Source organism: Episyrphus balteatus, chromosome 4, assembly GCF_945859705.1.
Source record: "Episyrphus balteatus chromosome 4, idEpiBalt1.1, whole genome shotgun sequence".
Taxonomy (NCBI): domain Eukaryota; kingdom Metazoa; phylum Arthropoda; class Insecta; order Diptera; family Syrphidae; genus Episyrphus; species Episyrphus balteatus.
The window spans coordinates 5,173,398-5,200,832 of NC_079137.1; the positions used below are offsets into that span (position 1 = coordinate 5,173,398).

The window sequence follows — 27,435 nt, forward strand, 5'->3', positions numbered from 1 at the left end:
TGCAGGCACTACTATTATTTTGAACACAACTGTAAGTACATGTATCGACGTATACTCAAATCAGCTTACTTCAACCGGACTATTTTCTGGTGTGTTTTAAGCTACAAGTCTTTATTCAATGAAACTTTTAATCGAACGAAGAGTAATTAAAAAGCTGGAAAACTGTAATATGAAGAAATTGCTACAGTCTGCAAATTTTCTCCGGAGCAAAGGGAGAAAGTTTAATAAAAGACGAAATAAGCGTCGATGTGCAGCAGACAAATCTGGGGTTTCTGACTAAAAGGGAAAACCAAACCAAAGTGAAAACCATAAGATTAAGAAAGAAACAAGTTTCCTAGGTTGAGGAAAAGACATAATTTATTGAAAGATGTAGGGATGCCTTAGCACTTTTACAGAAAGCGGAGATGCGCCCTAGAGTCTGCAAAACATAATTTTATACGTCTCTACGGAGTAATCTTAATCGCTAACTAAATCCCACTACCCGGCAAATTAAAATCAAATAGAAGTATTCACGAACGAAGCAGCAGGGGAACCCAACCTTTTCATAAGATAGACCTTCAATTCGTCGGTTATTTACGTTGTGACTTCTAGTGGAACCTGGTTGCTGTCGTATCCTTCTAAAACACATTTAAAACAAAACCAAGAAAAGTAAACATTTTTTAAGTTTTTCTTTAAATAATTTGCTATTTATGATTATATTTTCTATAAGGATGAATCTTGCACATTGATAATAATAATTTATTAATCGCATATAACACATTATTTATTATAAATTAAAAGTTATTCTAAAAAATTCCTTAGTCTGGATACAAAAATTCCTGGACAATATTTTGAAATGCAATTTTTATTTTACCTCTATCCCGACCGTTAAGTTTTCTAATATCGGGCAACAAACTCATTAAGAACATTGCATCCGAATCAGTTTTACACTCACAAAATTCACTCCTTCGAGAAGTCGACACAGATGTAGATGCAGAAGTAGGACTTCCAAGTTGTTCACCACGATTCGAGTTGCTTGCCTGTGAAGAATTGACAATAGCTTGGTGAAACATATTATTCACTTCAACCGGAGGATGTGATGCCGTAGTCAGTGGCCTAACCAATGAAATATTATTACTCGATGATGGCATCGCAATATTGCCCAAATCAGTTCGAGGACGTTTTATTAAACTTCTACTATTAACACATTCATTTTGTGGACTGAGTTGTTTCAATTCAGTTTGTGAAGGATTCGAAGCGTCGTCAGATATTTCAATTATTATATCTTTGTAATCGTCATGTTCCTGCATTTGTATTTGGTCTTTGTCTTCGTTTTCATTATCGCTGTCTGACTTTAAATCATTTGATTGAATTCGGTTATGAGAATTTCCTTGGTTATCGTCTTCAATAATGTCGTCTATGTCATCCGGTGAGGGTTGTGGATCATCTTCACAATACGAAAGATATTGATCCATGTATTCATTCACAGGACTGTCACTGGTTGTTGGTGTAGACGTTGACGCTTGTTGTTGGGATTTATAGCTTAAGTTGCTAATTTGTGCCAGAGCTTCTTGTATATGGGGATCAATGCCTTTAGGTGGATCAGAAGATTTTTTACTGCAAAGTTAACAAAAGAAAACAGCTTTTATTTTAAGATATCCCTTTTACGATAACAATTTTTCAATTTGATAGGAAGGTGATAGTTTTGTTAGATATGGGTATGGTTGAAAGACTTTTCGTTTGTGAGATTAATATTATTGGAGCAAGAAACTTCAAGCTTTTAATTTGATCATTAAACACCGGTATTGAGTTTTGCTGACCACATTTAAAATTTATTATTAAACTTCACAGTCTACTCGGACAGGTGATTTGTATAAGAGCCGAAAATCAACAACCAAAATTTTGCGTATTAACATAGTGCGAGATTTAGGAAAAGACGGAATTTCTGTACTTGAAGTACGAGTTTTACGATTGAATTGTGTCAGGAGAGAAATGAATTAACTATTTCATTTGAACATATAAAAATAAAATGCACAACTGGGTTGCACACACCTGTTGCTAAAAATCTTTGAAAGTTTTTATACAGAAATTTGTTTTTCAAAGGAAAAAAATATAATCTGAGCTCCAAAACAAGTATGCAATTTGATTTCTTTTATTGAAATACATTTTTAGAAAGAAAAATTTCAAAATCGTGAAAGCAATTTTCTAAAATACTAATTTTTTAAGGGTCAATTTTTCAATAGTCAGTTAAACAGTCAGTTAGTACTTATTCCTAAGGATAGAGAAAAAATCAATTTTTCAACAGGCAGATATAGCTTATTCCTAAGAAAAAAATATCTGCTTTCCGAGACGAATAAAAATTATTCTAAGGAATAATCTCAACAAAAATATTGTGTCAGTTGGCAAAGCTGTTTTGAAAGAATTTTGAAAAAAATACAGTGGAACACAAGAAAACAAAAACAATCATGAGAAAAAATGACGTTTAATTTTAAATATTTTTGAATTTGACAATTTTTTTTTTGTTATTCTGTAGAATAAATTATTCTTGATTGAAAAATTCAATGTTTTTATCTGATTGTTTATGAGCCTAATAACTTTATTCGTCGAACAGTTAACTGACTGTTTATTAGAAGATTGAAAAATTGGCTCTAAGACGAACAAAATTTAAATAAAATTTGTATGCCATTTTGTAGAAATTACTAATTAAAAACTTAATCTTTTGGCTGCCGTGGCTATCATTTTTGAGTAACACCTTATGTGAAATATCAGTGCACTAAAAAGCTGGCAGTCAAAGGGTTAAACTTTTGACTGAAAAGTTTTTAAGTGCCTTAATATTTCTTGCTTCGCGTCGTCTGGTAACGTACAGCATGGCAGACAAAGTCTTAACCAAAATTTCAAAAAAATTCAATGTTCCGTTTTCGATAATTTTATTTTTTTTTTTTTTTTTTGTTTAATCCAAAAATTGACTTTTTACTCTACCCTTTGTAAAAACTAAAAATTGTTTTTTTATTTTTTAACAAAATAGTGGGAGCAGAAAATCAAATTTTTCCAAAAACCCTTCTAGAGTCTCCAAAAAACGCTTTATTTAGGCTGTAGCTTCTCATACAGACAGACAGGACTCCCAGAACCTTTTTTTTTTTGGATCAGCATCGTAATGTCATGTCTGATTGTTATCTCAACTTTTTTTTGTACGAAGGCATAACTTGTTCGGCGGTGTTCATTTTAAAAGGTCTATTTTGGATTCTGTTCAAATAACTTTAGTTGGTCTTAGGACGCCCTGCTAGGGAGTTGGGTTCGATATCCCGCTTTTTATATTCCCGTTTTTTTTTTTTAATCCCGCTTTTAAAATCCCGTTTTTAATAATCCTGCTTTTTATAATCCCGTTTCTTATAATCCCGATTTTTATTATCCCGATTTTACAATCAAAACTAGTTGTTTTATTTTAAAAAATCGCGCGATTTTTATCGTGATACTCCCATCACAATTTAATAGTGATACTCCCATAGATTTATAATAACATAAAATGATAAGAACACCTTAAATTGAGTACAAAATAAAAAAGAAAATTCATTTACTTAAATTTGAACTTATATTTGGATGCATTTTGACAATTTTGTAATTAAATTTAATTACATTTCTTTTAATTGTGAACTCAATTTAAGGTGTTTTAATCATTTTATTATGTTTTTATAAAAGTAATAATGTGTTCAACTGTAGGTAGGTATACTGTGGGCTATACAACTCAAAAATTCAATTGTACTGTTTTTTTTGTTGTCTATTTGTCATGATTTTTTTATTTAAGGCGTGTTTTTTCTAATACTCAGTAGCTACTCATTTTTCATTTTATTCGCAAAGCAATATCTAAAACTACATAACTACCAACAATAAAACATCCCGCAAACATGGGAAGGAAAATTAAACAAAATACAAAATTCTATTATCAAAATGAACCTGCAGGTTCTGAAATAGTTTCCGGATCTCAATTTTTTTTCTGAACTGTCGCCAATTTGAATTGAACTAACGAGTGATGTTTAGGCGCATTAACAATTCAAATAAGAGTTTATTTGACCTCCCCGTCAGCCGATTTTCTGTCCAAAAAATATAACAAGCACCCATGTTTTTTTTTTTTTGATGATTCGAAGAGAGGCCAGGCTTTGTTGACAGATGAGATGTTTAATGTTTCTTTAGTTCGTGATTTCCCATTTTTTGCTACTTATTCTATTTTACACGGGTATTTGTCTAACAAGTTGACAATTCGCTAACTACTAATATGGAATTTTAGAGGACATAAAAATGGACATAAGCATGGAGTAAAAAAAGAAACTCTGAAACTTAAATTTAAGACTTACTTGCGCAAATAAGGATGCAAAAATAACATTCTGTCGAAATACGTCCAACACGGTGGTACTTTTTCCTCTTGGAAATTAGCATATTCCCTTCGAAAGGATATCCGGAGATTCGTCCATTTAGCCAAACTAGCACCAGCTATAAGAATAAACATTATATTCCATACTTTATAATACTAATGAATTAAATAATAATTACAATTCTTTCTCAATCGAAGATCAATTTCACGCCAGAAATTTTCAACATAAGGCCGGCAGAAATAATATTTGTGCCGAGGATTGTAAATTGCCTCATCATTTCTCACCAAATCGATTAGATTGAAAACCTCTTCGGTCAACCATCGACTGTATGATGGTTGTATACGAATTTCTTGTGATTCATTCATTTTTCTCAAGTTTTTTGTTTAAATTTTAACTGAAATTAAACAAATTTTGCTCAAAAAAAATTATTGTTATTTTCGAGCAAACAAAAATTGGAAGTAATTTGAAGAGAAAAAAATACACAAAACAAATTCCAAAAAAATATTTGACGTTGTTTTGAGGAAATAAAAAAAATGACGTTTCAGGTGTCAGTCAAATTAAATCAGTGCATCTCAAACTGTAATGATGTGTAGTAGAGACACAAACCGAAATAGAGCTGAACAGAAAGTAGTCGCTTGTCGCTCAGTCTGCTTCTCACGAAGACGTATTATATCTATGCCCACTTTTCACGTTATTTGGGTGTATAGTAACTTTTTTTAATTTATTTAATGTTTTCGTTGCACATAGACTTTTTTGTATATTTTGATGCTTATTTTGGAATGAAAATACATACGAAAACGAAAACAAAATAAAACAAAAAAATTGAATTGAATCCACAGATGTTGGATAGAGAGTAGATAAAAATGCAGAGATTTTCATAAATGCAGATTATAGGAAGGTTATGACGAAAACGAATATGTTCGTCTGTATCATGCCTCTCCTAGATATGACTATATCTATCCCCTTTTACTTTTCTTTTGTAAATCCACCAAAATTAGGTAAATTTATATGAAAATAAACAAAAATATAAAATTCGTTCTTCAAATAAAAACTCTTTAAATGAAATCAAGCTCCAAAAAGGAAATGTTACACTTTTACAACGATACAAGACCATTTGCATCGAATCGTGAATACCCCTTATTAATCAACACCTAAAACCAATATTTCAAAAAAATTCGTTTTCGAAAATTCGATTTTTCAAATAAAAATTTTAAATCCAAAAATTATTTTTTTTTTTTTCAAAATTTAATTGTTGATTTATATAAAAATTATAAAAGTGCTTTTGTTTAAAAAATTTCGTTAAAATTAAGCAAATCGTTTGAGTGTAAAACAGATTTTAAAAAATGGTTCTATGGATGGTACCGTTAAAAACGATGTTTGAAAAAAAAAAATGCGTGAATTTTTTATCAAAATCCTAAGAGCCGTTATTGAGAAAATTAAACTTTTCCAATATTTTTAAGGCTTGGCCACACTGGAGGGTATGCGGTAGCGGTACGGGTAGCGGTGAGGGTACTTGTATGAAAAAAATTCCAGGTGTGTAATTTTTTTAGTACAAATATCGTTACCGCTATACCGCATACCCTCCGGTGTGGCCAAGCCTTTATATGACAGGTACCGTTATTTGTGGTCAAAAAAAAAATAATTTCAAAAACCCTCTCTGTATAGGATCCAAAAACTGCTACATCTTACATACCAATACCAAGTTTGAAGTAGATCGGGCAATCCGTTTAGGCTGCAGCTACTTATACAGACCGTCAGACATCCTGACACTTTATTCGCATTCTCTATCATCGTAATATCATGGAAAATTGTTATCTCATTTTTTTTCTTTTTTTGATATAGTACGTATATCGCAAATAAAAATAAAATGACGACTGAACCGCAAATTTACAAACCATGCGATAATTTTGTAGCCAGCCACACACATCACATCGCTGCCTCAAAACTATAATGTTCTATGTCGAAGAAATGGAAAAAAATTACTTTTTTATATCAAAATTTTTGTCTTTTCAATGGCTACAAGACTGTGTCCACAAAAATTTTAGTTTTGGCTTAATACAATATTTATGGCTAAAACAAATATTCAATTTTCGGATATAATGGCTTATACTCAGTACTATAAAGTTCTTAGTTGACATAGAACAATTTGCCTCATTTCAACCCCATACAAAAATGACTACTTTTAAGTTACATAGAACATTTTACATTTAAAAATTAGCTGCCGGACTCCAAAATAAAATCCTTTAAAGCAATATTGAAAGGTCATGCGGCAAGTCGATTATGGCTTTTTTGAAAAAGTTACTGACAGTAATCATCAATAGTTTGTAAGTAAGGTTCACTTGAATGTTTATTTAAATAATTGCTGTGTAATTATATTTTTTTGCTAATTTCTTGGTAAATACTAATTTGAAATCTTTGAACTTGCTTGGGCATGATGCACTTCATTAAATTTATGGTTTTTAATAAAAAAAAAACAACAAAAAGCTTAAAAAGCAATATAATTACTCCAAAAATATTGTTTGTCTTGACTGTAAGTTGGTTATTTTCATATACCATACTCATTACTATAATGTTGTATGTCGAACATAGAACAAAAAAATCAACTCGAAATGCAACTAAGAGCCGATTTTTCAATCGTCTAATAAACAGTCAGTTAACTGTTCGACGAATAAAGTTATTAGGCTCATAAACAATCAGATAAAAACATTGAATTTTTCAATCAAGAGTAATTTATTCTACAGAATAACAAAAAAAAAATTGTCAAATTCAAAAATATTTAAAATTAAACGTCATTTTTATTCATGATTGTTTTTGTTTTCTTGTGTTCCACTGTATTTTTTTCAAAATTCTTTCAAAACAGCTTTGACAACTGACACAATATTTTTTTTGAGATTATTCCTTAGAATAATTTTTATTCGTCTCTGAAAGAAGCAGATAGTTTTATTCTTAGGAATAAGCTATATCTGCCTGTTGAAAAATTGATTTTTTCTCTATCCTTAGGAATAAGTACTAACTGACTGTTTAACTGACTATTGAAAAATTGGCCCTAAATGAAATAAATGTTCTATGTCAAAACAGAAAAACGTTAATTAAACAGATTTCCAGCATCAAAAAAGAAATTTTAGCATTTGAATTGATAGATTATCCAGCTACGGTAGTTAATTTTCTATTTTCATGCAAAAATACATACATAAAGGGTGAAATTCTGATACTCCAAACTTTGTAGTCGATTTTCTCGAAACATTTTTTTGAAACATAGAACATTATAGTTTTGAGGCAGCGACATGTAATTTATGAAACAATTTTGTTTACACCTTAATATTTTTATTTTATCGACCATCCCTGCACAACTACAAAACGAAAACGCCAAAGAAAAATCATAGATGTCACTTAAAACGCCGACGTCAAGTTGAAGTTTATTTTTATTTAAACTTTGCAACTAGAGTGTGCTTCTTTCCTAGGAACTCCTAGCTTTAAAATTAAAATTTACATTACAAATCCTACAAAGACAATAATATTCTATAATCATGTCTGATGAAGAATTACCCGAGCTTAAAAGTGATGATTTCCAAATCACTCCCAACTTTGATGCTGAGGAATACGAAAAGAATTGGACAGACCGTTTGAGTAGTCTCAGCGAAGACAACGACTTTGAAGAAAGAAATAAAGTATTTGAGAAATTCTACAAATATATTTGGAATCTGTTATTCGGAGCTGGTACAACACCAGAAAATCGCAGTCGAGCTATAAAATTGTTAGAGGTTGAACGTCCCGATGCTGCATTTTTCAATCCATTCACTTACAACGATTGGATAAGAACAGTAAAAGATGAGATCATCAAACAGGAATTGTTTGATCTTTGGCGGGATGAGTTCGTTACCAAAGAATTAGGATTGATATGGGCAAGGGATTCAGATTATTTTGATGATATGGAAGATCCAGAGCCTGCAGAATTTTATAAGTTACCAAATGCATGAATGAGTTAAGAATTTTGTAATGATTAAATAAACAGAAATAAAAAAAGTCTTCCTAAGAATGTAACTATATTTTTTGTTTTTCTTTTTTTATTATTACTTCTTTCTAATTGGAGGAGCAGATAGATGGAGAAGTGGTCACTGTGTCGGTTAGGAATATTGGTAATCTTCCACATTTAAGTCGAAAAAAAATATGAAAGTCATTATTCCGATAGTTTTTTTTTAAAGCATGATTCAAATTTCTTATTTCATTCTTTATCAAAGGAATGTGTCATCTGTTGATACGAGGAATGTTTATTCAAATGTTTTGTTTAAATGATCTCGATTGTTTTCTTTTTTCGTTTTGAAACGCGTCATCTCCAAAATGTTTCAAGGTCTTTAATTCTCTATCATCTTTTTTTGTCATAACATCGCTCTCGTTCAATAAGTTGCAAAATAACCACCATAAATATTTATCCCATATTGTCTAGTGGTTAGGATATCTGGCTCTCACCCAGAAGGCCCGGGTTCGATTCCCGGTATGGGAAACTTTTTTTTTATTTTTTGAAATTATTTTTTTTTAATTGAAGAAGAGATAATTTATAATACATTTTTATTGACGGCTTTGGTATTTGGGTCAGCGCAGGAATTTATTTAAGGGGGTGAACTCTCAGGTTGCAGAATTTAATTTTTATTTTTGAATTCTTCGGATTAAAGGCAAAAAACCGAATATCGAGCCATAGATTTTCTCAAAATTGGTAGGAAATATTAAAATAGTAGACCTCGAAAGTCCGTTTGTATGAAAGAGCCGACATTTAGGGCAAATTTTTTTATATGAAAAAATTTTTTTTATTTGACTTTAAATAAAAGCCACAATCTCTATCTCGAAAATTAATTTTTTTGTTGTAGGATCAAAGTTAGCGTTCCTTGGCATAATGACCAAAATGAAAAAGGTTATTTTCCACAGAAAGAGCTCAAACTATTTTGATTTAAAAAAAGTATATGTACTGTTACACTTGGAAACAACAGAACTAGAAATAGTGGAAAGTGTTAATCGGTGGAAATAACGTCAACTTTCTTTTCGATTTCTAAGGCCTCATTGACCTCATTATTTAATATTGACTGTCAGGCACGCTGGGGGTCTATTACGTAATACGAAACGAGCGGCAAGTCAACGATACTGAAGTAAATGATAGTCATGACAAAGAGTGATTATGTAAAACGAGAAAGTCGTTTGGCCAAACTAAACCAAACAAAATATTTTTTTTTTGAGGCTCACATGAATTCTACCAGCAAACGCAATAATATTATGGCAGCTAAACGAAAACGAAAGTTAAACGATAAGTAAATGGCAGCCGTAAAAATTAACGAGTATCGTTGATGTTAAACGATCATCGTAATACGTAGTCGCATTTCAACGAAAACGAAGTAGTTTCAACGTTTTACAAAATAGGACCCCTGGACTGGACAAACGTAATTCAAGCAATATCTTCCAGCACCACTCAACATGGTTTCATCAGTTTTTGACAATATCCATGGCTTTGTGCCATACGAAACAATTACTTAATGATGAGGTTTTTCATTAACAGCTTAACTTATATTCGCTACATCCATTTCAGCCCTAATAAATGCATTACTGACAGCTATCTATCTTATGATTTCAATACTACTACTAATTAAGTTATTCCAAAATTTGTCAGACCCTAAAATTTAGTCGAACTCTGAAAAGCTCTAAAAGCTTCTAGGAGATCGAAGAAAAACCGAACAAAATTTTACTGCGGTGTTCTAATTTTACTTACAAATTATAACAATTTTTAAATAAATATATTTTAATAAACTTTATTTTATTCGAACAAAAAACTTAATAAAAAACACATACTAAAAAAACATTCAACATCTACATGTTGCCAAAGAGATCTTCAACATCCTCATCATCTTCCATAAGAGTATCAACATTACTTGATGCTGCAATTTCTTTGGAAATATCATAAAAATCATTCTCAACTTGAGGATCTTCTTCGGAACAAAGTCCCAATTTTTCCTTAACAATAACATCTTCCCAAAAGTCAAACATCTTTCTTTCAATTACCTTAGCACGAACATCTCTCATCCAATCATTGTAATCATACGAGCTATTTGCAGTTATACTAATTTCTCGATAAACCATCAAAGCTTTACGGATTTTTTCATATTGCTTTGTCATAGATTTGAATAGCAAATCGCTTATAACGGAACACATCTGAATAGAATACTGATGGAATTTTGCAGCACGTTCTGCTCCGTTGGGTATTTTATTAATTGCATGCGTAGCAAGATATTTGAAATCTTCAGCTGGTGTAACAGTACTAACATGTGTACATTTATTTTCATCATCATCTACAACTGGTAATGTACTTGTACCATTGTTCGAAATACCTTCCCCACCATCTTCATTCTGAACAGTATTACCGTTGAAAAAGAGTTTTTTCAATTTATCTTTGGTTATGGATTCACTCTTCTTCAAATCGAATAGCCTTTTCATATTTTCAACGGCTTCTGTCGCTTCTGGCTGAAAGAAATCTGGAACTTTAAAAAATTCCAGAGATGAATTATCAGACGGCTGTTTCAAGACTGTCTGGCTCAAGTAATCAATCAAATAATGCTGACGAATGTTAGGAAGAAATTCAAGTGGCAAACGATCTTTGTTTAGAGAATCCACTGATTCTTCAATTGTAGTCGGTTTTCCTGAAAGATCCATAGCTCCCATTAACTGATCTACAGCTGCAAGTTGTTCAGGGGTAGGTTGATTTTTCTTTGTGCATAATTTTGGAAAATCCCAGAATCGATGTTGGGAATGATAAGAAAGTTCAATCATCGATAATCCCGCCAGATCGTATTCCATATTCGGGATTAGAACAACAAGTTTAGGTTTGTTGGAATTATTATAAACTTTCCAGGCTAGTATGCTTGCTCCACTAGCCATCATCACTCTAACCAGTGAGTCGAGAACCTTTGCTGACTTAACTTTGCCTTTTTGTGGGAAGAGCACATATGTCGAAGAGCCGGAAAAGTGTTCTTGTGGAATGTTTTCCAATGCAACAAACCCAATGAAATAAATTCCCTTCTTAGTGTCAATATGGGGAGCTTGGCCGAGGCTAGGATCATAGGGCATGGGAGTATTACCCAACATATAGCCAGCAATTTGTTGTTCTTTGACGTCATCACTCACTTCATTGACTCCAGAATAATATGTCTTCTGGCGGACAATATTTTCGCCAAGTCCTTTAGGTTTCTTTTGAAATTTGGGCACCGCAGAGTCTTCTTTGATGGCAATTACTCCCGAAACATGTATGTTAATTCGTGAGCCAATGGCTAGAGTACAGTTCCAGCTCCAAGGACGTTGTAGTTTCTTACACGAAATAATTTGAAGGGCGTCGTTAAAGTTGCAAAATGTTGTCAATGGATAAAGTTTTTTAAATTCCATTGCTAGTTCTTCGTTTTTGGTTTGAGTTGAACTTTTATTTGGAGTGCTTTTGAACTGAGCTTCAAGATTTCCCTCTGAATCGGGAATATAATGAATATTGTGGCTTCTGTAATTTTGAAATTAAAAGAAAAATGGTTCTAGTTTAAAAAAAAAAAAAACAAAAGAAATCTTGTCTCTTACACAATGATTAGCTCGCAGGCCAGCTCATTTAGCTTTTCAACAATAGCTTCATCCAAGGATGTTAGTGGTGAATCAAAATTATGAAACAAAACTATTTTTGATAAACGAGTTTTGTGGAGTCTTTTCAAAATAAAAAAAAAAGAAACAATTTAATTTCACGCAAAACAAAAAAACAAAACAGGATGACTCACGTAGCATCTTCTGTAATAATTCCTATTGCCACGATCAAAGCATCAACCCAATCACCTGATTTTGTTTTTTCACAATTCAAACTTCCTTTTAGCTCTTTTGCCATATGCCAAGTTGGTATTTGAGAACCTGGTAGAACTTGGCATATATTTAAATACTGATCAAGCTGCTCCGTATTAGCGCTGTTATCAGTTGTTTCCGTACGAAAGAGTAAAAATGAAAGCATATCTTTGCCTTGATTGAAAATCTGTAAAAATATAACCAAGTTTTGTGTTGTATTATGGATAATTGTGATGTAAATGAATGAAATATTAAATGAAAAGTCGCGTTGAAGGTAAATGAGAAATATTCTACAATGAATGGAATGATAAAATTAAATTAAAGGTTTTGAATCAACAACCACAACAAAAATGAGAAGCAACGTTGAGTTCCGGAAACTATCTTACTCGGAACTCAAGGGATTTATTGTTCTATACCTCGTACTTGGAGAAGACGGATTAAGACATGAAGATCGGAATTTTGTGGAAAATTAAGTAAAGGGTACCTTTTTGAACCTAAATTTATCAAGATATTTTGAAGTGAACTGATCGAGATTTCGGTAAGTTTATTATTTTTAAATTTGCTATAGGATTGGGTAGGATCTAATGCGTATAACCTTTCTTTATCTTTACACCCTCTACATCCACGTTGTAATGTGTTGATGCCCAATTTGCTCTTATGGAATCACCCGTTAAGATTCCAACCACGGGTTTTTAAGACAATTTTTTTTTTTTTTTTTTTTCAAAAACTGCCCAAAGATATCTCGAAACTAAGTATCAATGGCTGACCATTTCAATAAATGATAAAAATTAAAAATTCAATATAGAGGGTGATTGGTTTAGAGATGAAAAAACGTGTGAGGTGGATCGAAAGAAGAAAATAATTGAATCGGAGAGGAAAGTCTATTTGGCTTTAAACTACGTCTTAAACACTACCCATATTAAAAAAACATTATGTTTGGATGGCGCCCGACCCCAAGACAAGTATTAAGGATAAAGGGTTAATAAGGGCATTGAATATTGAAATCAAAAATAGTACTAAACAACGTGAAACTTTTAAAATGAAATGCAGGTTTGGGTTAAAGTTGTTTCCAATACTAAAGTTTTTTTTTTAATTCAAGAAAAGAATACTTTTAGTTTAATTTTTGTTTTCTATATGTAGATTGTAGGTATATAAAAAAATGCCACTAAAAAGAATACGTATAATACAGAAGCAATTTGTAACCAATTTGGTTCGGCAATTGGAAAGTACATATGGAGTGCTAAGAACTGAGTTGAATGAAGTCACAAAAAGTGAATTCGGAGATATAACGAATTAAAGTAAATACGCCACCTTTGAATCTTATTGGGAAAATTTTTCTTGGACAAATCGCAATTTGAAACGAAACGTTTTTTGGCAGATTTTAATAGAGTTGAACCTTGCGCAAGTTTTGGTTCCTAGATTTGAACTTTTCATTTTTTTTTTCTTGTATGTTACAGGTCTGCCAATTTTGGAAGATCTTGCAATCTTGTAAACTAGGCTATTCTAATTAGAACTAATTTTCTATTCCCTTCAACTAGTATTTAGGGTTAATGAACACAATATTTTTCCCTAATAGAAACAAGCACCCCATTGGCCATCTAACAAATTGGCTTTGAGGAAAGTATGTTACTATTCAGTCTATTTTAGGGGCATACAAATATCGCTACGGTCTGGTTAGGTTCAATTAACGAACCCTAATTTATCTACAATTTCGTTTTCGAATGTTTCATTTTTAATTTTATTTTTAATGGATTCGTTCGTCTGTCGATATTTGCTGAGATAAATCAACAGGTGAACCAGCATTGCAAAAAAAAAAAAAAAAAACAAGTTATAAAATTTTGGTGACCTATCTATACTGTGATTCCCCTAGAGTCTTCTTACTAAAAAAATCAAAACTCAAACAAAAATAAACAAAACTGAACAAAAAATAACAAAATCATTAAATGTTGATGATGATTGATGAGTAATGTGATGAAATTGGAATCAACTTACCTTGTTTTTGATAACTTTCATGGAACATTCGGCGGCATCTTTTGTTAACTTTTCTGCGCCAATGCCGACATCTAGAATTATCACCATGGATTCCTAAAAAATTTTGTTTATATTTATTCAATTATAATAAAATAATACAGTATATTATTTTATTAAAATTTTACTTACTTTATTTGCAGCCATTCTTGCAAGCTTTTTGTTTTTGATTTTGACTGTGCAAAATGCGAATTTTGCGCGAATTTTTTGGTTTTGTTTTGTTTTTTTCCGAACCGCGTCATCAAAGTGGAAACATTCAGAGAAGATTTTTTTGATGAATGCATTCAAGGTTTTTAATTACTTGTTCGTTTACACGGGCCAACATTCGCAACGCACATATCACATACATCAGGGTTGTAAAAATATCAATGCATTTTATTTATTTATTTTATTTATTAAAAACAAATAATTGTTATTATTCGAACATTTTTTTTTATTGAACAAAATTACTAGCATTACCATTATAATTTTAATACAAAAAATTGAAATTTGCATTAAATATTTTTTTTACCTCTAATAAATAGAAGGCAAATGCAATACAAAAATGATTTTTATAACACTGTAAAAAAATTTTTTTTGGAAGCAAAATTTAAAATTTCTACATCATTTTTTGAGTTTTTCAATCTACCAAACTACAGCAAAATGAGTTAGAAAATTTTGCACTCTTGAAATTTCTTTTAAAATCCTAAAACGTTTCGTTTGAAAATTTTACTTTTTTTAGTTTTCCATCTCTTACAAATTCTATACGATTTTGTATAAAAAAATGTTCGTTTATGAACTAAGAGTCAGTTAAAACATTCCCTGCATTCAAAAAGGTCTCCTGAACTTAAATTCTGAATTTTTAGAGGCTCTGATTGGTCAGATTTCATAAAAATGCCCAGAAATGGCAAAAGTAAAAGACTTCTTATTTAAATATGCTTTTCCATATTGGTTATATGGCAGTTAAAGTTACTGTCAGAATTTGTGTGAATTCTTAGCTTGGCCAAGTATCACAAGTAAAAATAATTCTTTTTTATAAGAAAGATTTTTTTAACGGATTTGGGTTGAGTTGCTATTATGTTTTGCCCTAATTTGGTTTAAATAAAAATGAGTTTTTAATTTTAAAAATTGGCCTTTGAAATGGAGTACTCTGAATGAAATCTCAGAAAAAGGCTCTCCCAATCAAGAAGCTTGTATACATTTTTGTCCCTTTTCGCTTTTTTATCGTTAAGCCTAGTAGCTACAGCATATCGAGTTAATTTTAAGCTGCCGTTCCTTATCTCCGTTTTTCTTCACTTTTTATTCCTACACTAAATTGTGACAAAGATATTCTAGGAATTTTACATTAAGGAGCTTCCCGAACACATTGCCCCGGGAATATAATTTCAGAATGGGGTTGAATAAACAAGCGGGAAGCTTGACACTGCTTTCTGAGGTCAATCTGACTTTAAGGCATATACATACGTGGGAAAGTTATGATCCCCTGGACAGCGAGATCATAAAAAAGCCTAATAAAGGAAAAAGAACACAAAGTATCCTTGATATACAAAAAATGTATTAAATATAAACTTAAGCATTTTCATATGTTTAATTTCTTACATGAGGCGTTCAGAAATAATGGGTCAAGTCCATTCGAAATTTCTGCATTATTTTGGACTTTGGGAAGCTTTTTCTCAGGAACTTTTTTGAAATGTTTCACAGATCAATACTATTTAATAAAACGAAACCCTTATATTTTAAGATCTTAAAAGTTAAAACATCCAACCCATAGAAAAGTGGACTTGACCCATTGTTATTCTGAACGCTTCATACCTATGTTAAAAATAAATAAGATTCTTATAATATAAATATTTAAAATTCTTCATTTATTATTTATTTGTCATAGCTCATTACAACTTTTCACAAATTCAACTTGTAAAACTCCTCAGGTTCTGGATCATTTATATCATCAAAATAATCACAATCCCTTACCCACAGCAATCCCAATTGTTTCTTAACAAATTCATTTCTCCAAAGGTCAAACATTTCACGTTTCACAATTTCAGCTTTCACAGTACGAATCCAATCGTTGTAGATAAAGGGATCAAAAAACGATGCATCGCAACGTTCTCTTTGCAATAATTGCACGGCACGAATGTGAGTTTCTGGTGTTGCATCTGGTCCGAATAATAAATTCCAAATATGATTATAGAATTTATGAAATATTTTATCTCTTTCTTCAAAGTCATTTGATTCATCAATATCACACAAATGTTCTGCCCAATTATTTTCATAATCCTCGAGAGTAAAGTCTGGGGTGATTATAAAGTCTTCACATTTTAATGTTGGGCCAGTAGATTCTTCATTGTCTGACATTGTTTTTCTTAGGAAAACTGAGTACTCTCTAAACACACGAAACCAAAGTAAACACAAGAATGTTACTGACACTTCGCAGCGTGTTTTTGGAATGACGTCATATGCATGCAGAATCTGTTCTTATTCTGAACTTATCAAATAGAGTAGCTATCACAGTAAAAATCGTTTATTTTTTTATAAACAACTATTTTTACCAACGGATTTGGGTTAAGTTGGTGTAATGTATTGCTCCAAATTCGTTTGAAAATAACTTGGTTTTTAATTTTAAAATTAAAAACCAGAAATGGAATATAATCAGCCCTATGCTGAATGAAAACTGCGAGGAAATGTGTTGGAAGAAAAGGCTCTCCCAAACAAAAAGCTTCCATACATTGAATGATTTTCGCCTTTTCATCGTTTAAGCCTAGTAACTACAGATCGTGCACATTTTTCACATTTTTTTAGCTGAAGCTGTCCTCAACTTGGCTGAAATTTAATTTTAGATCTCTATCTGCATAAAGAAAATATAGACGAAAAAAGAACGATATTCTAGGAATTTTACGATTGGGGGCTTCCCGAACATATTTCATTGGGAGTTTTCATTCAGAATAGGTGAACACACAACCGGGAAGCTTGGCGCTGGTTTCTGAAAAAAAACCCTATAGACAGATAACTAGTGTGAAAAATATAGGTACGTAGGAAAGTTATGATCGCCTGGACACTGAGATCATAAAGGATGAGGAATACAAAGTACCCTTAGATATACAAATGTATTAAATAATATAAATTTTCTTATGCTTTGTTTCTTATATGTTAAAAATAATTAAGATCCCAACATAAATATTTAAAATTGTTCATTTATTTTGTCATATCTCATTACAACTTTTTATAAATCCAACTTGTAAAATTCCTCAGGTTCTGGATCATTTATATCATCAAAATAATCACAATCCCTCACCCACAGCAATCCCAATCGTTTCTTAACAAATTCATTTCTCCAAAGGTCAAACATTTCACGTTTGACAATTTCATCTTTAACAGTTCGAATCCAATTGTTGTAAATATATGGATCAAAACACGATGCATCGCAACGTTCTCTTTGCAACAATTGAACAGCACGAATGTGAGTTTCTGGTGTTGCATCTGGTCCGAATAATAAATTCCAAATATGATTATAGAACTTATGAAATATTTTATCTCTTTCTTCAAAGTCAATATCACACAAATGTTCTGCCCAATTATTTTCATAATCCTCGAGAGTAAAGTTGGGAGTGATTATAAACTCTTCACATTTTAATGATGGGCCAGTAGATTCTTCAGTGTCTGACATTGTTTTTCTTGGGAAAACTGAGTACACTCTAAACACACGAAACCAAAGTAAACACAAGAATGTTACTGACACTTCGCAGCGTGTTTTTGGAATGACGTCATATTTCTAGGTACTCTGTTATCTACCAAAGATATTGGCAGTCTGCAGGGTTATTTGAGGCATTTTATTGATAAACAAAAATTTATTTGTCGATTGGGATTTAAAAATAGTAAAACGGTTCAGCCGCAGGTCGCGACTATCATTATGAAAAATGCCAACTCAATATGAAAATCGTATTGGGCATTGCACACTATAATTTCAAGAACAAAATTAAATTATTTGTTTAATTTAAAAAAACAACTTACAAATTTTATTTGTTTAAAACATTTTAAAAAGTACAATCAAACAAAAGTACAAATTCCAAAGAAAAATGAAAACAACAAAATCATCTTTTTTCTTCAATCATCAAATCGATCAAGGAATAATGTAAAAGTCTGTTTAACCTCGATAGGTAATTCTTTTTGCTTCAACGTCTCTCGGAAAGCATATCGACATCCTTTTAAATTGTATGCGGGTTTGAATTCTTTTTGTTCACTTTTCAACAAACCCAATTGTATTAAAAAGAAATTCATCACACGTGTTACTTGGTCAACTTCTTGAGCATAAGCAAATGAATCTGCATACAAAGCGACAGAAATATCAAGAGCTTCTTGAGAGACTTTCGATAGGGCTGCACATTTTAGAGCAGTAAATGTTAGCATAATGAGGTAGTTGTCGCATTTGAATCCCTAAAAACGGAAATACATATTGATTAATTATGACTAATCCTTGGACTATGTATTTGAAAAAATCTTACTTTTAGATAGTCCCGGAATGCTTCTAATTTATTCGTATCTTCGATGCTTTCAAACATTTTAAGTGACGGATTTGGTGTATTACAAAATGTTTCAACGGTATTTGGTCGAGGTGTTTCACCTTCATATGTAACACTTGTATTAGATAGAAAGGAGCCTTCAGCGGTATCATCATTGGACTGTTAAGAGAAAACATAATGAATAAAGGAAAATGAACAAGATCGGGAAGGTTCAACTTTTAAGTAAAATCATTTACCTTATTAAACACAGCTGTAACATAGTTATCTACAGCCGCACTATCATTTCCATATTCCTCGCCATAAATATCATTCTCTTCATCGGCATCTTCTGTTGTATCATTATGATGATCACCATCTTCATTTTCTTCTTCTTCCTCTTCACCATCATCATCTTCATCGCCATCCTCATCATCTTCATCATCAACATCGCTATCACCTTCATCGTCGTCAAACGAACCCACAACGCAACTTGGACAAATCTTAGCCATTGTTTCTTTAATCTCATCAATACAATCATAGCCAAACTTATTGGTATCAAGGTTGAGAGTTTTCAATTTGGGTTTGTTGTGAAGTGCTGCTATCAATTGCAAACCACCTTCAGAACCAATCTCATTGGCTTCCAGATTTAAAACTTCCAAATCTGGTTGGTTGTCTGCTAAGACATCTGCAAGATAAAGTGCTCCTTTTGTCTTCAAAAGACAATCTCCTAAATTGATTTCTCTTAATCTGTGAGGAAATGGGAAAAAGTATTATTTATTTATTATTATTGTTTCTTAAAAAAAAAAACGTTATAAATAAATTATTTTTTAATAAAGAATAAAAGGCATGGCTCAATGCTTCTGCCGAGTTTAAAAACTAAATTAAATTTAGCATAGCAAAAGAGATTGTAATTAAATGAAATACATATGTATAACATATATTTTCAAATAAAATTATTTATAATGTATATTACTTTTTTCAGTTATAACAATTCACTGTCCAACACATAAAAATTTTCCAGACTATTGTTTATCATTTCTTATTAAATGGAGGGTGCTGATTCCGAAAACAACATTTGATTTTTTTCTAGCAGCTCTAGTATTTAAATTATTCATACATGAAAAAGCTAAAAATTCATAAATTTTATTTTAAATAAATTTATAACATTACATTCGAAATAAATTTTTCCAGCAAAACTTTAAAAACGTTTTGATAAGAAAAACTAAAAAAAATAGTATGAAATTTCCCCCAAAACGTGAAAAATGAAAATATCTAAACAAAATTAGAGCTCCTATAAAGGAACCAGTCTAATTTTTTGGCTAAGTGAACCCAAATGCATTAGGTTCAATAAAAAAATTTCTAGGAAAAGTTAACATACAGTTAAAATAAGTATAACTTTAAAATTAGTACGAAACTACCCCCAAAATCTGTAAAACTAAGATATTTCAAAAATAGAGCTCCTAGAAATAAATGAATGTGATTTTAAGGCTTACTGACGGCAAGTACATTAAGTTTAATAATTTTTCCTGGAAAATTTTAAGAAATGCCCAAAATAGGGAAAAACTTAAAAATTAGTGTGCACATTCCCCAAAATATGAAAAATTAAATATTTCAAAAACTAGAGTTGTTAGAAAGAAACCAGTACGATTTACTTACTGAACCCAAATCCATAAAGTTTGATACAAATCGTTCTGGAAAATTTTAAAAAGTAAAAAATTGTTGGCCTGTGTTTATAAGCTACAAGTAAATTCACAAATAAACTGCCGGTCAATAGAATAGGTTCACTTTATAAACGGCAAGGGATATCTTTTTTCTCTTAAAAAAATATTGGCAAAAAACCTTCCGAGAATGTTGTTTCAAAGAATGTCTTTTTTTTCCCTAACTATAAATCAGAAAAAGTAAGTTGAAAAACTATTCTAACGGTAAATGTACATCTCGTTTGGAATGTTTCTAAAAAAAGACTTATTTTGATCGGCCAATTGGATAGGTTCACCCACTTTAAAAATAACTTAGATTAGTGAGCGGGTTTTTTGGCGAAGTAAAGTGAGGTTTATTTAAACATGTTTTAAGGGAAAATGAGACAGTCCAAGTGCCTAAGTTTCGAAGGAAAAATAAAAATCAAGCTGTAGACCGAACGAAATTTATGTGTTTGTATAAAATCGAGAAAAATCGTAGAACATAGATAGAAGAAATAAGGGAAACTACGAAAAAAAAAACTAAAATAAAAATAGGATACGAGGGGAAAAGAGGCTAAAAATTAAAAGAAAAGCGCACTATCCTTTGTTTGGTATTCCATTCTTCCGTATTAAAATCTTAAATTAAATTTTCCTTAGCCTTGGAACTGTACAAAGATTGAAGAGACCTGCCCAGACCTAGATCGCATGCAAATCTATTAGGAAATTCCGTTAAAACCTCAAAGAATCGAAAATAGGTTTAAAGTTAAAAAAGAGATTTGCAGCGTGTGTGTTCTTTTCGAGGAATGAAATAAAATTTGTGTATCCTTGAAGGTTTAAATCATTTCAAATTTTATTTACTTCCTAACTGCTTTTGCGGCGACATTATAGCCATAAGGTTGAAGTAATAATAATAGTCGGTATTCCATATTTTGATAAAATTGGCCCTGATTTTCCGTCGCCATGTTTCACTGCAAATTCATGCAAGCTCACTCTTAAAATGACTTTTTCAAAGTTTAGTGATTTATTCAGACTCTTTAGGTAAACTTTTCACACCGTCAGAACAGTTTTATTGTAGAAAATAGAGTAAAATCTCGCACTGTTGTAATATTCTTTCTACCTCCTCTGAAAGTATAACTCGCATGTGAAAATGAGATATGGGAGAAAGAAAGTGTATATTCAAACCGAAAAAACTCGAAAATTTTTGGTGAAACAAGTCGTTGTCGAGATACTGAGAGTAACGCGATTATTTAAATAGCGGATGACCCACCCAACAAAAAATTACGTAAATTGGGAATTATACTGAAAATAAACCCCTCTTCAAAACTGTATCAAAACCTAGTTTCTTTTTTTTTTGTTAGATTTTTCCCTATTAACTGAACTGCACATTTTGTTTATAGGTTCTTATTGTGTTTTTGGAGTGTTTCGTTGATTTTAGTGCTACGGACAGCTTTTAAAACCTTATCCCTTTTTCATAGCACGATACCAAAAACCACGATTTTCTAGAAAAGGATCAGTTTGCGTTAAGTTTAAATAGGTTTGCTAAAAGTTTAATTAGATTGCTTCAGTTTAATTATATTTGCTTTTAGGTTAAATTGATTTGTGTTTAGTTTTATTATATTTGCTAAAAGGTGAAATACATCTGTGAAAAGGTGAAACTAATTTGCGTTTAGGTTAAATAAAAGTGCGAATGCTATAAATTCAGTAAAATAAAATAAATAGAAACTATCTTACATTAACAATTTAATCGTTTTCGTCTCATATTCTCAAATAAGACAAGTGAACCTATTCTATTGACCGAAGATCTTTTTTGGGGAGCATTGCAATAAATTGTATTAATTTATTGTTTCAATAGTTTTGAGTCAGCTTTTTTTAAATAATAAATCAGAAAAAGGGATATCCTTAAATATAAATCATTAAAAAGGGTTTTCCTTCGGTTTTTATCCTTTATAGGGTTAAGCTTTTCTATTGACTGGCAGTGTTATTAGCCGTGTTTTATTGGTACTCAGCATTTTACTGATTAAACATTTTATGCTGTAAACAACAACAATTGATTACTTTTATTCATTTATTAATGATCAAATATTCCTTCTTACGTGACCTTTTTAGTATAATTCATTTTATTAATGATCCTTATTGTTGAAGGATCAAAAATGTATAAGTTTAGAAAAAAAAATTTCTCTATAAACCAACAAATAAAAAACTTTTGTTTATCCTTAGCAATCTTTTGTTGTTGTTTCCCGTGTAAAATTTTACTGAGCTAAGTACTGAGTTACCAATATAACGAGGCAATTGTTGGTCTTGTATTTTTATGAAATAGGGCCCAGAAAGAAAATGAAAATACTTACAATGGCATAGTTTGAATAGCATCAGCAATAGCCGCTGCACCTTTTGGTGTCATAATATTATCATTCAAATTCAAAACCTTCATATTTGGATTATTCTTAAATCCTTCACACAAAGCAGAAATGCCCACATGGAAGATTGAATTCTGTGGCATTGCAATCTCCTCCAAAGTGTTGATGGTACAAAATATCTTAGCAATCGATTTGGCGCCTTCGTTTTCCAAACGATTTCGCCCAGTAACAAACACTCTAAGATCTAGAGGAGTTCCAGCATCGCAACTGTTTTTATAACAATCTAAAATCGATTCAGACAACATTTTGCCACCATAAATCCCAAGACCACAATTATTCAAATGTAATTCCTTCAAACTAAAGCAAACTCTGCTGCTCAAAAGAGCTTGCAAACCAACCATTCCATTTGGCCCAAGAGCATTGTCACTACAGTCCAAGACTGTTAATTGAGCTGATGCAAGCATCAAGCCATTGCCCAAATGTTCGAGAGCTACGGGAATTTCATTTTTCAAACGACCAGTGAACATATCCTTCCAGAGGGCTTTTTTAAACTCAGGATGTTTTTCGAGTGATTTGCCAATAGCGGCAGCTGCTTCCACGCCAAGCGTGTTTCCCTCCAATTTGAGGTAGGTGAGATTTTTTGCTGCATCGATGGCAGATGTGACTTCTTTGACTAATCGAAGCATACAAATCATTGTAATTAGTTAATAAATAAAATACTTTGTGGAATAAGAGAGGATTTTTACCATCTTCAGCGGTTGTCCATTTCAAAGAACCACCAGCAAATGTTAGACCTGGTTCTTCGACTTCTGTCAATTCTTTAGTTAGACTACTTAGGGAAAATTGTGCCATCATAATGGAATTTTATTGATAAATTATTGATTTCACTTTATTTATATATAAAAATTAAAAAATAATACAATTTGTGAAATTCTTTAATACACCGGCACATGCACAAGCCAAAGGATTAGCGGCTAAAAAAAGTTTTGTTTTAAAAATTGTGATGACAGATGATAAGCAAGCAAGCAACACCGAAATGCGGTTTGAAAGACAGCTGTCAATTTTTTCGGAGATTAAGCTCAGAACACAAGAGAAAGATTATTCATTTCAGTGATTGTCAAAATGTAAGGTGGTCGATGCATTGTCAGGTGCTCTCAAACTATGTTCATAAGAGATTATACTAATTTTTATTTAAAGAGACGAGATAATTTAAAATTATTCTTAAATGAAGTTCGAATTGGGATACTATGAGCAACCTATTGGTTTAAGGTGACAATCTATCTTTTCCTTAGACTATTTGATGCTTAGTGCCAGTTGTACAAACGTGGATCAGCCTTGGTTCAGGAATTTAACCCACCGATTTCGGTGGATTAGCTGCGGGTCAACTTCGGTTCAAGCATGAATGTGGCTATTTCTACATATATATGAACCTTGAACCAGTGCTAAACTTCAGCCTTGCTGCCGATTTCAGAAGATAAAAGTTGCTTATCCACGGATTAAATATTTGTACAACTGGCCCTTAAAGTCTTAAGGTAACAAACACAAGGGAAAATGTAATCAGTGAAGAAAACTGGACTTACAAATTTGTCATGCAAACTTTCAATTTGAAATAAGATAATATACAATATACATCAAGAAATTAAATGACAGTTTTGCTTCTATAAAGCTTCTTTTAAGCCTATCATACCCCACTAACAGCTTCCGATTGAAATTGAAATCTCTTGATATAGAGCTTGTATAGAGATTGATTTAGAATTAAACTACTAATAAGGCTTGGCCACACCGGAGGGTATGCGGTATAGCGGTAGCGATATTTGTACTAAAAAAAATTTTTGGAATTTTTTTCATACAAGTACCCTCACCGCTACCCATACCGCTACCGCATACCCTCCAGTGTGGTCAAGCCTATAGAAGTGCGAACTTGTTTAATAACTTCTAATAAGCTGTTTAAATACTGTTAAAGAAGTTCAACCGAAAAAAGCTTGTTTTTCCGATAAACTTGTAAGTACTACACTCAGGGAAAAAAATAGTTATTTTGCAACTGTTTGCATAATTAATATATAGAATTCAATGAAATTTGAAAGAAAATAGTTACAAATAACTAGTTAAAAATAACTATTGTAATAGTCATATGCAAAAACAAAAAAGTTAAAAATAACTATTAAAATAGTTAAAATTGACTATTTTAAAATATTCATTTATAACTACATACTACGTTTAGGTATAGTTAGAAATAACTATTATAATAGTCACATGCCACAGCAAAATAGTTAAAAGTAACTAGCTATTTTGAATAGTTACTAATAACTATTTTGAAGAAGCAAATGTGTCAGTGCGAGTACAAATTTGATGTCGTTTGTCCAAAAAGAATAAAACATGTGTTCGTTTAATTCTTACGAAACAAAAGTCTCTTTTTTTCGAGGAAAACCAGTGTCAAACCAGGGTGTTGCTCCAAATAAAAGTAAGAAATTATTATTATAATCATTTATTATTAATTGTTCAGTAAATAATGTTTCAGTGAATATTATCAATCAATTATGAACAAGGAGAGAAAGCTACCAAATTTATCGTTTGCATCATTACTTACTTTCGGAACAATCTGTATAAAAAACGAATCTAAATTTTAAAAAATATTTAATATTTTATTTTTCATTTTAAGGTTAGGTTTTTTATTAAATTTCCTCTCCCGTCTAAGCAGGAGGACTATTTAAATAGTCACAAAAAACTATTTTAATAGTTAAAATTGACTATATAATAGTTATTTGGAAAATACTTCGATTGACTATAAAATAGTCACTATTTAAAATAGTTATCCCGATTTTAACTATGAAAATAGTTAAAAATGACTATTTTTTCTCTGTGTGTATAGGTTTAAAGAGAGAATGAGTTCCATAAAAAAACTTTAAATGTGCTATCAAGTCTTAACTGTTTATGCAGTAGATGCTTCGGAAATATATCGTTAACACTACCTATATCAACATTTTTCAAAGTATAGTTAACGTCGTCCGTTTTAAGCAACGAAGTCCTCTTTAAATTTGCTAGGTAAGGATAATTGAAATAATAAATTTAATTGTTTTCCTTATTTTTAAACAATAATTTTTATACACTGGCCTTATCCAGAAGCTTCGGTATCAGTACTAAAGCATTGTCCGATACTATGAAAGTGTAAATTTACTAAACGTCCATAGACAAACATTCTAAGCTTCAGTTTTAGATCTTATCCAAAATCCTTTCTCTTTGAAAAAATGATAAAGCTTTACATGTTCATGTTTATTTATTTAATTAAATATTTATCTACTTAATTTCCAGTTGTCTAAAAAACATAATTAATATACATAACTCCCCATTATAATTCATACCATATCGTTCTCCTCTTTTCCATTAACAAGATACATTTTTCTATAAATTTTATTTCTTTATAAATAATAAATATAAGTTCCAATTAATTTATATAAAATTTCAAATAATTCAATTTAATAAAGAAAACTATGATAAACGATCACTTTTAATAAAATTGAAATCACTTATTTATGTTTCTATATGCATGTGCGCGCAATGGTACCAGACAGTGACTATGACTATCATCCATGCATAGAAAGAGGTTTATAATTCGCAAAATTTTTAAAATAGAAAAATTAAGAGCAGCCTATTTGCTGCATGTGGCATGACCATGAATCAATCATCAAACCAACCAAACCAACCATGGCAAGCCTTATTATACAGAAGAAACTATAACTTTCCACAAAGAAGTAAGCGCTGCTATCGATTGGGAGCATTTGGCGTGAGTTTGACTTGCGCCTCCACCACCGTCTACCGTATTGTGCACTGACTGGCGCTATATTCATAAATGCATATGAACATGCATCACAACCACACCGCTACCGCTTTATCATCATACAGAGGGGTATTTTACTCTGAACACTGGCAAAAATTTTGTATGCAAGGTAAGAATTTGACAAAATAAGAGTAAGAAGAAGTCGAAAGGGCACTTGAAGTTGTCGGACGATAAGAGTAAATGATTACAGAATAATTTTTGGTAGAAAACTGGACTAACAATATTGCTTCTATAAAGCCTTACAGGTGGTATTGTAGCTCCGGTAAAGCTCTTTAGAAGCAAAATTGACATTTATTACTATAAAAAATATGAAACCTATTACCACTGTGTGACTCTACCACCAACCAGTTGCACGTCCAAAATTGGCTAAAATAATAATTTTCACCACCTAATTTATATGAGTGTAATCGTCTTTCCTGCATTGTGGTGATGGTTGTTGTGGTGTGGGTTCAACGGACATCGAAATCCGCATTTAAGGCTCACACTGATGTGGTGTGTCACCCTCACATTAGGCAAGGTGTTTGTTGTTGTTTTTTATACGCATTTCATGTATTGATTTTATAATTAATAATTTGCATCTATAAAAAAATGAAAGATTTACATTAAATGAAGAAGAGCTCTTAATAAAAGCAGCAATCAGTGCATTAAACAAATTAAATCGAAAAGTTGGTTACACAGAGAACAAAAACCACATAGTTTCACGCCGCCACCACCGGAAAGACTACACAGTGCATGTTGCATGCTTATACTAATATATGGAGGAAGTAATGGCGTTGCATTTATGATTTTAAATATATGATCAACTTTCTTTTAAAAGAAGGAAGATTATATTCAAATGGTTGAATACAATTAAATATAGTCTAAGCTAAAAGAAAT

The 27,435-nt window shown here is 31.4% G+C and overlaps 4 protein-coding genes and 1 non-coding gene across 5 annotated transcripts; 1 reads left to right on the forward strand and 4 right to left on the reverse strand.

Annotated features, from left to right (window-relative positions):
* Positions 1-770: 770 nt before the first annotated feature.
* On the reverse strand, positions 771-4,848 carry LOC129918471 (uncharacterized). Its single transcript, XM_055999055.1, has 3 exons — positions 4,525-4,848; positions 4,329-4,464; positions 771-1,596 (listed from the first exon to the last, which is right to left on the reverse strand). Exons 1-3 carry the CDS (start codon positions 4,709-4,711, stop codon positions 798-800), a joined length of 1,122 nt encoding a protein of 373 aa, XP_055855030.1. The 5' UTR covers positions 4,712-4,848; the 3' UTR covers positions 771-797.
* A 3,927-nt stretch (positions 4,849-8,775) lies between these two features.
* Positions 8,776-8,847, forward strand: Trnae-cuc (transfer RNA glutamic acid (anticodon CUC)). Its single transcript has one exon. It is a non-coding gene; the product is annotated as a tRNA-Glu (tRNA).
* Positions 8,848-10,122: 1,275 nt separating this feature from the next.
* On the reverse strand, positions 10,123-14,388 carry LOC129919122 (uncharacterized). Its single transcript, XM_055999970.1, has 5 exons — positions 14,352-14,388; positions 14,184-14,276; positions 12,134-12,378; positions 11,943-12,062; positions 10,123-11,868 (listed from the first exon to the last, which is right to left on the reverse strand). Exons 1-5 carry the CDS (start codon positions 14,364-14,366, stop codon positions 10,197-10,199), a joined length of 2,145 nt encoding a protein of 714 aa, XP_055855945.1. The 5' UTR covers positions 14,367-14,388; the 3' UTR covers positions 10,123-10,196.
* Positions 14,389-16,031: 1,643 nt separating this feature from the next.
* Positions 16,032-18,152, reverse strand: LOC129918030 (uncharacterized). Its single transcript, XM_055998333.1, has 3 exons — positions 17,432-18,152; positions 16,748-16,781; positions 16,032-16,667 (listed from the first exon to the last, which is right to left on the reverse strand). The coding sequence occupies exons 1-3, from the start codon at positions 17,860-17,862 to the stop codon at positions 16,098-16,100; spliced, it is 1,035 nt and encodes a 344-aa protein (XP_055854308.1). The 5' UTR covers positions 17,863-18,152; the 3' UTR covers positions 16,032-16,097.
* A 44-nt stretch (positions 18,153-18,196) lies between these two features.
* LOC129919062 (ran GTPase-activating protein) lies at positions 18,197-23,730 on the reverse strand. Its single transcript, XM_055999882.1, has 5 exons — positions 23,471-23,730; positions 22,716-23,397; positions 18,952-19,441; positions 18,698-18,874; positions 18,197-18,629 (listed from the first exon to the last, which is right to left on the reverse strand). The coding sequence occupies exons 1-5, from the start codon at positions 23,577-23,579 to the stop codon at positions 18,300-18,302; spliced, it is 1,788 nt and encodes a 595-aa protein (XP_055855857.1). The 5' UTR covers positions 23,580-23,730; the 3' UTR covers positions 18,197-18,299.
* Between the last annotated feature and the right edge of the window lie 3,705 nt (positions 23,731-27,435).

What these genes read in the sequence shown, in the direction of transcription:
- LOC129919122 (XM_055999970.1), bottom strand. An exon ending in ATTATTACAGAAGATGCTAC is followed by an intron (nt 12,063 to 12,133) that starts GTGAGTCATCCT and finishes TATTTTGAAAAG; the next exon opens with ACTCCACAAAACTCGTTTAT. An exon ending in GCCTGCGAGCTAATCATTGT is followed by an intron (nt 11,869 to 11,942) that starts GTAAGAGACAAG and finishes TCAAAATTACAG; the next exon opens with AAGCCACAATATTCATTATA.
- LOC129918471 (XM_055999055.1), bottom strand. Translation starts at nt 4,711, where the DNA reads ATGAATGAATCACAAGAAATTCGTATACAACCATCATACAGTCGATGG. An exon ending in TCTTCGATTGAGAAAGAATT is followed by an intron (nt 4,465 to 4,524) that starts GTAATTATTATT and finishes TTATTCTTATAG; the next exon opens with CTGGTGCTAGTTTGGCTAAA. An exon ending in TTGCATCCTTATTTGCGCAA is followed by an intron (nt 1,597 to 4,328) that starts GTAAGTCTTAAA and finishes TTAACTTTGCAG; the next exon opens with TAAAAAATCTTCTGATCCAC.
- LOC129919062 (XM_055999882.1), bottom strand. Translation starts at nt 23,579, where the DNA reads ATGATGGCACAATTTTCCCTAAGTAGTCTAACTAAAGAATTGACAGAA. An exon ending in TTACAGCTGTGTTTAATAAG is followed by an intron (nt 18,875 to 18,951) that starts GTAAATGATTTT and finishes TTCTCTTAACAG; the next exon opens with TCCAATGATGATACCGCTGA. An exon ending in CATTCCGGGACTATCTAAAA is followed by an intron (nt 18,630 to 18,697) that starts GTAAGATTTTTT and finishes TTCCGTTTTTAG; the next exon opens with GGATTCAAATGCGACAACTA.
- LOC129918030 (XM_055998333.1), bottom strand. Translation starts at nt 17,862, where the DNA reads ATGTCAGACACTGAAGAATCTACTGGCCCATCATTAAAATGTGAAGAG. An exon ending in GAACCTGAGGAATTTTACAA is followed by an intron (nt 16,782 to 17,431) that starts GTTGGATTTATA and finishes ACGAATTTGGAG; the next exon opens with CAATACATTACACCAACTTA. An exon ending in AACTTAACCCAAATCCGTTG is followed by an intron (nt 16,668 to 16,747) that starts GTAAAAATAGTT and finishes GAATAAGAACAG; the next exon opens with ATTCTGCATGCATATGACGT.